The 12,036-nt window shown below is 39.1% G+C and overlaps 1 protein-coding gene across 1 annotated transcript; it reads left to right on the top strand.

Moving 5' to 3' along the window:
• The first annotated feature begins 438 nt into the window (after positions 1-438).
• Positions 439-1,597, top strand: ier3 (immediate early response 3). Its single transcript, XM_051423612.1, has one exon. The coding sequence runs from the start codon at positions 516-518 to the stop codon at positions 1,104-1,106; it is 591 nt and encodes a 196-aa protein (XP_051279572.1). The 5' UTR covers positions 439-515; the 3' UTR covers positions 1,107-1,597.
• Positions 1,598-12,036: the final 10,439 nt, after the last annotated feature.

The raw sequence follows: 12,036 nt of genomic DNA, 5'->3' as shown, positions 1-12,036 counted from the left end.
ATAACTGGCACTACTGAATATCATGTGGATATCATTTGAAGGTGATATTGTTACAACCACGTGTGTTCTGGCAGATTATAATCTATTTGTTATATATTTAGGATTAAATAATACATTTTCACAATGTGCAATATATCACATAATTATAATAATAATAATAATTATATCATATAATATGGGTATATTAAAATAAGTTTCGTTAATTTGATTTTCAGCTACAAAGTTTAGTGTAGGCTAATTATTTTACCAAACCCTGATGATTCACCTTCTCACCACAACCTGTTCGCTCCGGAATCAAAGCAGCGGCCACAATCTTAGAACTCATGCAAATTGTATTATTTCCCCACTTGAGCAATAAACTCAGGGAGTGGCCTGCTGTATATGGGCGTTTCTTAAAAAGCACAACCTGAAATAAGAATATAAATACGGAGCTCTTGTCCTCGACAGGATATCTGACTTTTTGGAAGCTCCGACAGAGTAACCCCCAAGAAAAAGCAAAACAAAACTCTAAGAAAATGTACTCACGGTCAAACAGCATGACTCTGACTGTTCAGCGGGAGAGCTTTGCCTTCTCCAGGATGGCGACCCGCAGCACGGAGCCGGAGGTCTTCACCTTCGAGCGGCTACCGACGCAGGCAACCGCCGTGCGCTCCTACGTGCCCATCCGGCCGAAGAAGCGCTGCACTCGGGTTATGTACCCAGCTAAAGTCCGCATGCATCTTCCACCACCGGAGAAGAGCCAGGCCAAGCGCTGGCTGGTCATCCTGTGCCTGGTGGTGCTGTGGCAGATTTACACCGAGGACCCCTGCGCAGAGACGCCGCTGGGCAGCTCAGACAGCCCGGTCAGCGACTACCAGGGTTTCACCTTCCAGTCTGCGGAGGAGCAAGTGAGACATCTCACAGACCTCAGTGCCAGCTCCGAGTTCCTGTCAGCCTCCCCGACCAGCTGCGAGGACGACAGCTCATCCAGCGAGCCGATCATTCCGAACACAACCTGCCCCAAGCCCGGCGAGGACACAGAGACCAGCCGGTCATTCGAGCAGAGCGCCGGTAAGAGCTACATGGTGGCTCTCCTTGTCTACCACAGACTGGGAAGCGACAACTAAAACTTCCGGGTCTGGTTCAACCATTAACCGCCCGAGTCTGGGCTTCTGGGAACAAAAACGAGCCGAGCTGAAGTTGATCCTGAGCAGCTTCTGGAGAACAGCGGTGCGCCCTGCGCGGTGCAGCCGGGAGGAAGCTTCATGCGCTGGCTTTCCCCTGCCAGCGGTCCCCCTGAGAGCGGAGGAGGACACAGTCTGGAATGGGACACAATTGAAAAGAAAGAAAGAAAGAAAGAAAGAAAGAAAGAAAGAAAGAAAGAAAGAAACTGTGAACTCTTACAAAAACTGAAACTTGAACTCAAGAAAACTTGAACTGTGTGTATTTTACACTTTAACTGCACTAAATGGATGTTTTACTACGTCATTGAAAACTGTCACTACTGTAGGCCACCAAGCTGAAACTGACATTGTCTGTTGTATGTCTTATTTAGATATTTATTCTATTATTTGCTATTTATTGATTAATAATTTTAATAAAAAAATGTCTCAAAGAAGTTCCTGTTTCCTGCCTTTTCACTGAATTGCACGTTTTTGAGCTTTTTCTCATTATTTGCATTAATTAAAACATCTAATGAATATTATAAGTGTTTGCAGACTGCATTGGATTATAATCAAAACATCTGCATCCTTGACAAGCTTTAATTCCATTCTCACAATAATTACAACTGCAAACTGATTTAAAAACAAGGTCTTTTTTTAACCAAAAGGTGTCAAACAAATCTCCTTTTTACAAAATTATACAGCACTAAATTATAACTGCCTAAGGCAATACTTTTATTTACTTTATTATGTAAGACTACATGTTTTTTCAGCTTTTTGTGAAAATGAATCTTTGCAGAAAGCACAGAAACTGGCCCCTCTTCATGCAGATGCATATTTGCCAGATGTGGCTTGTAACTGAGCTTTGTAAACACAAAATCATTTAACTATAAAGAAACATTAAGCCAGTAATAGTGATTCAGAAAACATGATCTGATAATTGGGACTGACAGAAATAAATTAAAAATAACAAAACAAGCTTTCTCTTAATATAAACTCAGGGTCCCTTCAATTACAATTTGCAAATTCTAAGGAGACAAAGCTAGCTCCACAAAGAAAGGGTTTTACCACTTTGGTATGGAACAACTGGCCTGCAACAAGTTAACACCCAACTTCAGTGGTGGACCTCACTAATGTTCTTGTGTCTGAATGGGAACAGTGCAGCCTGCAGCCAGGTTCAACAGGGTAAGAGTGGAGGCTGATTACATAATGCCGTCACAATACTGCTACTACTGCATGTAAAATATGCTAATAGACACTGTAGACATTGAAGGATATTTGGGATTTCAGCTTCAGTCTGGACTGATTCCTGCAGACTCTGAGGAAAACTTTCCTGTGCAGACTCACTTTCCTTTTTTCATTTTTCATCTTAATTGTCAGAGCCATAAATTCCAATCCTGAGTCATGAGCCCATCAGTGTGCAGCTCTTTCAGCTTCAGGTTACATCACAGCTTCATACAGCAATGACTAATATAGTTTAAATGTCTGAGAACCTTGCAGACTGCACTGTTATTCTAATGAGTAAGATACAGTAACTCATTTCATTTACATATAGGTTATGGAGATTGTTCACCGCTCATTAATGCATTACCTCAGAGAAAGAGGTGTCGTGTTGCCATGAAGTCATGCTGCTTCATCTGGCTGACTGAGGTCAACCGTCGCCTCTGGGCATATGGGAAAGACGTGTTGATGTTGATATTAAAGGGTTGCCATGTAGACATTATCTTGTACTCACATTCACTTCGATCGGGTAATACAACAGGTGTGGCAGGTATGGGGTGGGGGTTCTGTGTCTCTGTAAAAATGTTACACATCTGATATTCTTTTGTCATGTGTGACGCAGATCCGCTTTTGAAATGACACGTATTAAACCTGATATTCTCAGATATATTCATATGGGGGTCCAATAGAGAGGCACAGTGAAACCAGAACTTCCTTGTTCTGTGACAGAAGTTAGAAAACCTCAATCAATATTCAGTTGACATTTATAATAACTTAGATAACTCAGCTCAGAATTAAAGCAGAGAATAAAAAAAGAAAAATCAAACATTATTGTCAATTCAATATCTCTGTTCTTAGGGGCTTTTTAATGAACACAATATCCCATAAGCCCACAGACCATCACAGGTCAATGTCACGGCTCAACAAAAGAAGTGAGTCCATGAGCTGGGACGTCAGGGTTAGTTCAGATATGTTTGTAATAAAAGCTGAGAACGGCTTCCTTTGGCTCTGTACCTGACACCGATCTGATCTCTGGCCTTAATCTGAACAGCCATCTAAAGTCTTCTACAGGGAAATATCCAAGGCTCTGAGCAAAATTTTATCGTGGTTGGAAACAAGCTCAATGAATGTAATGTTAACCCATATTACACCTGTGTTCACGCGGGTGTAACGGCCAGGGGCTCTTTCATGCTTAACCAACCAAACAGCCACTGATACGGGCTACTGTAGCAGTGCCAGATACACTGAAAAACTTTCAGCCAAAGATACTAAATGATGGCCAACTGTCAGTTTGGTGTATGAGAACCTGAACATGTCCAGAGCTTTTGACCAAAGAACAAAGTGAACATTACAGTGTGTCTTTAACGTTTTGTCACCGGTTGAGGCTGTGGACAGTGAACACAGTGATTTGCAATGAGTCTGAGGAATGCATGCCTCAAATAGTCCAACCTGAACTGACTATCAACAGCAATTTATTTAAAGCTCTAAATTCAGGGACTGCAGGGATGTTTCATGGTCTCACTTACAGGATGCTGCAGTGTTTACAGTAAAACTAGAACATGACCCAATAAGCTAAACTTAAAAGAAAGAGAGGGGTTTTTTTTGTTGTTAAACCGGTTTAATTCCTCACAGGACTTTTTTCTACACCTGTTTTTAGCAGAGTGTTCATGTCCTCTTAGCACCTGGTCCAGAATGTATGTCAACCAACTCAAGGAAATGGAAACATATTGCCTCTATATCTGTGTCCTCAGACAAAGGGTTTAACTGATCAGGTTCACACTGGATCCTGCTACTTTACTTTCAGGTCAAGAAAGGTCAAGTTTTCAGCATTTCTTTCTTTTTCTTGGGGGAGAGAGAGGGGATGACATGCCCTAACCCATGCAACAAAGGGCCACAGACCGGGTTTGAACCTATGGCCGCTTGGGTGCCCCAGATGAGCATTGCCATGCTAATGTTGTAGCTATAACCTCCACTCAGTAGTTCTTGTGCTGCTCTTTGCATTTATGATCGTGTGTTTGTCAGTACTGTAAAACACTGAAGTCAGTCTACTCTTTCCTGGAACTCATTCATGGGAACTAACCAGAATCTACTGGAACTACATCCTCTTGTTTCTCAGCCAAAAGTTTTTCTTCAAATTCAACCCACAGATGTAAAAGTGCTGATGAGCAGTTTGTGTATTAAAAAGTAAGAAATAGGCCTTCTACAGAGAGTGTACTGTATAATAACATTCATTTCAGGTGTAAATCAATCAACAAAAAAGTAATGCATCACTTTAGGAATCAACCAGCATTTTATAAAACACTCATACATAGAAGATTAAGCATCAAAAACTAAACTTAAAGAGTTTGTTATAAGAGAAATAGAGCTGTGGAGATTCCCTATGTAAACATTAAGTCATTATGTATGAGTCCTAATATAAGCCACAGTGTGAGGGAGCAGTTATTAAAGCGTCTCTTCACGTGCAGCTCTGTGTTCAGATGTTGCATAATAAAGAAATATTTGGAGTTTGGATCAGTCCAGTCTGGACTTGTCTGAGCCTCATTACCTCAGCTGGTTTCATCCAGCCACAACTGCAGTGGAAAATTACTTCCAATCACCTCCTTCTCCTTCAGTTTTTAGTTCACAAGACATCAGAGCCTAAAAGATCCATTTGATGACACTGCAATATGTAATAATTTGACAAAATGTTATACATCTTTACTTCATTTCACTAAGGTGACATCTGAAGGCAGTATGACGACAAATCTTTTGAATAAAGAGCCATCTTTATTTGTAGGTCTGATGAACATGATCATTTATCTTTCTTATTAGAGAACATTAGTAACTGTTATACAGCATGGAGTGTTGATATGATGTTACCAACCAAAATATACATTTTTGAGAAGAATTCGTTTTTGTCGCATTCGAGTCTTTAAAAACCGAACAGTAAGTTAATTTGTCATAGGACTGTCGTTTAACCTGTTTTTCATCAGGCACTTTTATTTTTGTGACTATGATGGAGTATGAGAATTAATAATATTGTGAGAAAGAATAGAGAATAAAGTCATAATTTATTCAGAGAAAAATCTGTAATATTTACATGAAGTCATACATCATGCAACTGGTTTCATTTTCTCTGATAGTAAGTCATTACCTAATTTGATACAGGAAGGACAGACTGCTCTCATCTGTTTTCTAAGACATATTATTATTTATTATTAAACATTTGAAAATTTCAACTTGACAATCAGATTTTTTTCTTGTCCTTGGTTTCCTTTGAGCTTGTGTTTTTGCTTTGTCTCTTGCTTTATGTCTTGCCAAGCTGAGGACATTTCACCAAAACACTGAGAGCAGAGCTTCATGCTGTTTGTTTGTGTTGAATGACATCCAATGGATTGTGGGTGCGTCCAGTCAAGGTCAGACAAATGTAGTTTACTCACCGAAGCATTATTTATATGGGAGTTCATATCTGAACCGCTAACCACACTGATAACACACTGACTTATTACACAGTCTGGTATCAGGTTGTCTTATTTCTGTTTGGAGCTTTAGTAACTCTGTGAAAGCAGTTCCAGTAATTCCATTAGGAGCTGGATGATATTTCATCTGCTGAGGCCTTTGCATAACAGTTGTTATTGTTATTTTTAACTTCTGATATCAAAAAGTAAATCTTCAGGTGGTTGAGGAGCTTGGGAAAATTCCTTTTCTATTCACTTATACTGACTTGGTTCTTGGGTTCCAATAGCATTTTGGTAATAGGTGGAACCTGCACCACCTGCATCCCTTACTGTGCAGCAGGAACAAACAGCAAAATAAAAGATGAACTGGACCAAAAGCAGGAGCAAAACAAGACATTTATTACTTTTAGACACTGCAGATTGATCAATGTGAGGAACCATTAGTATTTTTTTAGTGTGAATGCAGAATTGATACAAATTAAACAACTGCAACAGGTTTCATAAGTCTGCTAATATAGTTTCATAGCATGGACAAACAAATGAATGGTTGTAAATATTGTAGGGAGAAACCGATTCAAATACTATATTCAGATCAAAACTTTTCTATATAGTTTGCAAAATGATAAATTATGATGTAAACTATGAGTGTGCTCGTATGTGTTTATGTATGTATGTATACATATATTAAACTATTGTATGAAAGATGATGAAGAAAACATTGCAATAAAGTAATTGAAATATATATGATAGAGGAACCAAACCTATTATTTGCCCTACATAAATCATATTGACTCAACTTTGTTCCACTCCATATATTTCCCCTGTTCATCCATGCCCCGCCTGCAGTGGCTCTATCCCCACATTTGGAGAGCCTCTGTGGTATGGTGTTTTAAACAACCTCATATGGAAGGATTGTGTGTATTACTTATGACAGCTGGGTGTTTTATCATTGTGACCTGTTGTTATTGGTGTTGTCGTTCTTCATGTTACTCCATTGACTGTGGACTGTGTGACTAACAGGCTGTATCTGCTGAGGTTCACCCACAGTGTGATAACACACTCAACTCAATAACATCACAGCATTTATACCTCAGCACACACTCACTCACACACACACACACACACACACACACACACACACACACACACACACACACACACACACACACACACACTCCTACCAACAGCACACCTGTGAAAAAAGTATAATAAACATTAGAAACAGCTGCAATCACTTTAAATGTTTTCATAGGCCTGCTCAAGGAAAACCGTGAATGTTTGTGTGCGAGTGCAACATTATAGCAAGAGGTGACCTCAGCAGTCGGTTGTCCCCCACCCACACAGACAGACGCACGCATGCATACACAAACACACACACAAATTTGTAGCTGAAACCTCAGTGGAAACTCTTCACTCAGCTTCCTTAAGTGATATCTTTTTAAACACAACAAGCAGTTACTCCAAACACAGTTCATCCATATTATCTCACCATTAAACACACTCCCACAAACACAAACACACACACACACACACACACACACACACACACACACACACACACACACACACACACACACACAAAGGCTCGGCAGTTAGGACCAGTCTATTCAGCAAGGTTATTATTCTTCTTGGAAATATGAAAGGCCTGATGTTCTGTGTAAAACACCTTGGTTGTTGCTTAGCTTCATTACAGGTTACGGCCTGTTCTGTGTCCTACAGCTCCTTAAATAAGTGTGATCTGTCTGTATGATACAGCTATGGATTAAGGCCCCAGTGTGTCTGTGAGCTTTGGTTTCAATATGTGCACAAGCCTATGAAGCTACAGTAGGTCAGGTATAAAGCAGTCAATCAGTAAAAACAACGCTCATCATGGAGACCACTATAAATCTATTTTTGTTCAGTAAACTTCTGATATCAGTTAGCTTGGTGAAGAAGTCTGTCCTCCTATTGTCCTTTCGAGCTGGATTGATTTAATGGATGCTTTGTTAGTGCTATCACAAATTTGTGTGAAGTCAGGCCAGTGTTTCCCCAACAGGGCAGAAGAAAGGGGTGAGAAAGGAAACAATATATTAATTCTTGTTGCCTAAAACTTCTCAGTTTTTTTATGTTTCTTACTGTGAAATACTGAATCATTTTACCTTTTCTGGCCAAATACAAATATTTCAAATTAAACAACCAAGCTTGATGATTGAGCTACTCATAATTCACCCGGCTTTTGTATGACAACAACAATTTCTGTTGAGTTTTTTCCTCTTTATTCTACTTTTCTTTATTGTATGATATTTCAAAATTTGTTGCTGCAACAACCTTTTTCTTTGTCCTGGATCACTCTTTCTTCCTATTTTAGCCACTTTGCTGGCTCTCTAATCCATATACAATTAAACATGGCTTGTGCCTTAACACCAATCAGTTGCAGGCAAAATAAACACATAAAGAGCGGGTGAAACGAAAGAGTACTGAGGAAAGAGGTGAACCGGGTGTTTATATTCTTTGAGAGCGTGAGTTGAGAGGATAAATAATCGGTGTTAAAGAGGACAAAGGGAATGTTTCCCTCTCCCCACACCTCCTCCATCTCTCCTCCTCCTTTTCTTTCTCTACATAGCAACATGGTGAGTCATCTCTGGCAGGAAGTATCAAGAAGCTTGTCGGTGCAAACTGGAGAGGGGAGCTGAAAGAGAGAGAGAAGAGGAAGGAGGAGGAGGAGGGCGGACAAAATAGGGGAAATGTAGGAAGAAAGGAAGGAAGGTTTTTGATGGGAGATTCCCCGGCTGTGTCAGAAAGGGGCTAAGTCAGGAATTCTTAAGAAACTTCCGCCATTAGTGGAATTTCAACATGAAAGAAATGAAAAAAAAACAATCCTCAGTGGAGCAGAAAACTCATCGTATTTCAGCTGTAATTTCTCATCAGGATATCACAACAACAGCAGCATTTTACTGTTTTAGCCTTAAATACCTACTTACTGGAAAATTACAAAGGTTGAAAAGGAGCCAAAAAACTGTGAAATTCAAAAACCGCAGACACTTTACTGACAGTGATTTACAAGATCGCACTAAAACGTCAATATAATCCAAAGATTCCAGAATCTGGGTCTTCAGGTAAATGGATTCATTCAGCATGACAGGAGCACAAACAAAGACCAAAGATCACACACACTGAATATAGGCTATATTTATAAAATGTAAGTTATCCCACCTGCATACACTCCTGCAAAACATCTGAATGTTTAAAAAAATTAACAGATTCATCAATGAATCGTTTTTCAATTTTTGCTAATCATATCAGGGAAGTTTTTTTAAAAAAAGAGAAATTTTTGGCTCTTAAAGGTATTGTGGACACAAACAAAACACTTTCAGCCATGCTAGGCCAATGTCAGTCGTAATTGTAATCAGAAAGTTCGGGTTGTTAGGAACCATTTTGTGCTGATTACGAGAAAAACAAAAGCATTTTTCATTTGTTCAGTAACCTGTGTTAATGTTTTCCCACCCAAGGATCTCTAATGACATGATCAAAGCGAATGTTTTGTTTAGTTGAAATTGTATTTATACTGCCTAAACCTTAACTGTAGTAGCAGATTGGGAACTGATCATTTGAATCATTGTTGTAATGGTTATGGTAAGATAGGCCCACCAGAAAACATTTGTGTTGCTTTTGAAGGTAATGGTGACCTATTTTGTTCAATACAGATAACACATATTATTTGCAGGTGATCAGTGCAAACTATTCAGTGAAGCAGTTTTCCCAAAACCTAACTGCTAAGATCTAAGATCTAACTTCTAGTAGAAGCTTTTCTCTCTTTCTGAAACAGTATTACAGGAATACTTGAAAAGTGAAACTGAGCAATAACCAAGTAGAGTGTGACAGTGAGGTGATTTCTGAAGATCGGCTCGAGGCCAGACAGTGTGACTTCAGATGCTAACTTGAAGTTATTTCTCCAGAAACTACTGTGATTATTTTAGTTCCAATTATGGATGTGTTTCTCTTGCTTTGGAGTGTTATTTAAAGAATTGTGTTGTTTAGTTGTTTGTGGCTGTGTCTTAACTGCCCAATTATCTCCCCACTACATCACTAACAAGCTTTCAATTGTTTAACTCTGTTGTGAAAACTTTATCTGGCGTTATTGTTTGATGATAATAGAAATGTATCGTATTGTTACATAAAACTGTCACTCTTAGTACATTGTACAGTAAAATTAAACTGTGGTTTTGTATAATATCTACATACTTCAGTTAAACTGTGAAAATGTCTTTGTGTGCGCTGATACTCAGTTATCGTTCCATCGCTGAGTAATATGAAAATCCGTTAATGAGTTATTTGAAAATCTCTGGGGCTCATTTTGCCTCAAAGCTATAGGATTAGGCTATCCAGGATTAGAAAAGTATTTGAAGCATTTGAAGTATTTGTGTGGTGGGTAACACCCAGAGGCCCGGCCGGGTGGAGCTGCATTCAGGTGCAGAGTCATACATCCAACACCTGTGAAGTCGGTCTTTTACTATTACCAATCTCGGCTCTTTCCCACACCGCCCACTCCTTCAACAATGACACTTCAGATCACCTTTCAGCTCCATTCATACCTACATTCATATTACATGATCATCAACATGCCACACATACAGGAGGAAGAACAGAGATTGGAACACCATGCAACAATGACTGCATTTCTGATATGACAAAAGAAGGTGCAGCATGATATCATCTGCGAAACATCCAATCACATCAGCCGGTGCTTTCATTGTGGTCCAGCAGCTTCTTTTTACAGGAACATGAAGGCCCAAGTCAGGGGTTTGGGGTGTGGTCTTTTCTTTTGATACTGTAGTCACGTGGGATCATAAAATATGCTTTTAACACAAACTTAAAAAAATGTATGCAGTACTTTCAGTTTATTTTTAACCTGCTTGCAACCAGGCAAAGGGAGGATCAGTATATCCAACCCATCGGATCGCATAAAAAAATATCTTGCAAATACTTGCTGTTGAAGTGAAACTGGAACTTTTGATTTGTAATAACAGCAAATAACCAAAAATTTGGTCTTGGAACTGGGCCTCTCTCAACACTATGTGATTAGGTTTAGTCAATTTGTTTTTAAAAATATGTAATTGTTCCATTGTAACTGTTTTTGGACCAGTTTGACGGACTGGGGCCAGTCAATTGGCAAGCTATAAGAATGGATGCATACAGAGCGATGATTTGAGCTTGGGTTGTTGCCACTCTCTTTAGGAGCAGGTATTGTGCAGGCATAGGCAGGTAGGTTTTCCTTTGGATTTCAGAGTGTCTGGTGACAATGTATTAACTAGCCTAGACTACAACAATTTGAACCTGAAACTTGCAACTGACCTTTGAATTTATTTAACTCATGACCTTTTTTCTCGAGCCAACCTCAGGACAAACAGACCAGACAGTCATTGTCATTGTAGAGTGTATATTCACAACCTTTTCTCCCATTAATTACGCACAGGTTTTTTTTCTCATTACATTGTGGGGATAAATGCAATCACTGCCTGCTTATGGTCACAGGCAATGTTTTTCCAACTAAACGAAGGTCTACATTTATCTCAGTGGCTCGTGGACTATTTGGCACTGAAGTTCAGACAGGTTAGGACAAGAGAAAGATTGTGATTTCTCTTAAATGTTAAGAAAGTACACATGTTGAGTCACTGTTGACTTTTTTCTTATTAAAATCAGACCAGTATCTTTCCCAAACCTTAACATTGTGCTGCTAGTGTCTAAACATAAACATAAAAAAGTTTAATAATGTAGTTGCAACAAGTGGATGTTGTAGATTTGAAATTTTGTCAGTGAACATTTTACTGATACTTTCAGTAGCAACATTTTCTCACGTTGATAGTAAATGTTATCCGACGAGCATTATGTATGTTCTTCAAAACGTATTTGCTGTTGAATATACGTAGAGGACTGGGTTGATGCTGAACACATGTAAAATCTGAGTCTGTTTAAGTATTTTTTCAGAGTTACAAAGGGAGAGAGTTATACTCTTATTCAATCTCTTTATCTCTTTGTACATGGAGCATACAGGCACACCCTGGACACACTTTAAAAGGAATCTGATGAAAGGGGATCTTCCCATCAGTGATGAAACACAGTTTCGAAATAAAGAAGCGTAAAACTTCCTTTTCTCTTTTCAGCTGAACATCGGTTTACTCAGCAGGAAGCAACTCATATTTTTAAGTCAAAAGCCCTGATTTTTTGCCGATCAAAATCAATGCAGGTATAAAACTTGA

The sequence above is a fragment of the Dicentrarchus labrax genome, unplaced genomic scaffold, assembly GCF_905237075.1.
Source record: "Dicentrarchus labrax unplaced genomic scaffold, dlabrax2021, whole genome shotgun sequence".
NCBI classification, from domain to species: domain Eukaryota; kingdom Metazoa; phylum Chordata; class Actinopteri; family Moronidae; genus Dicentrarchus; species Dicentrarchus labrax.
Note: the sequence above shows the minus strand (reverse complement) of the source record. Positions and strands in the feature narration are given on the sequence as shown.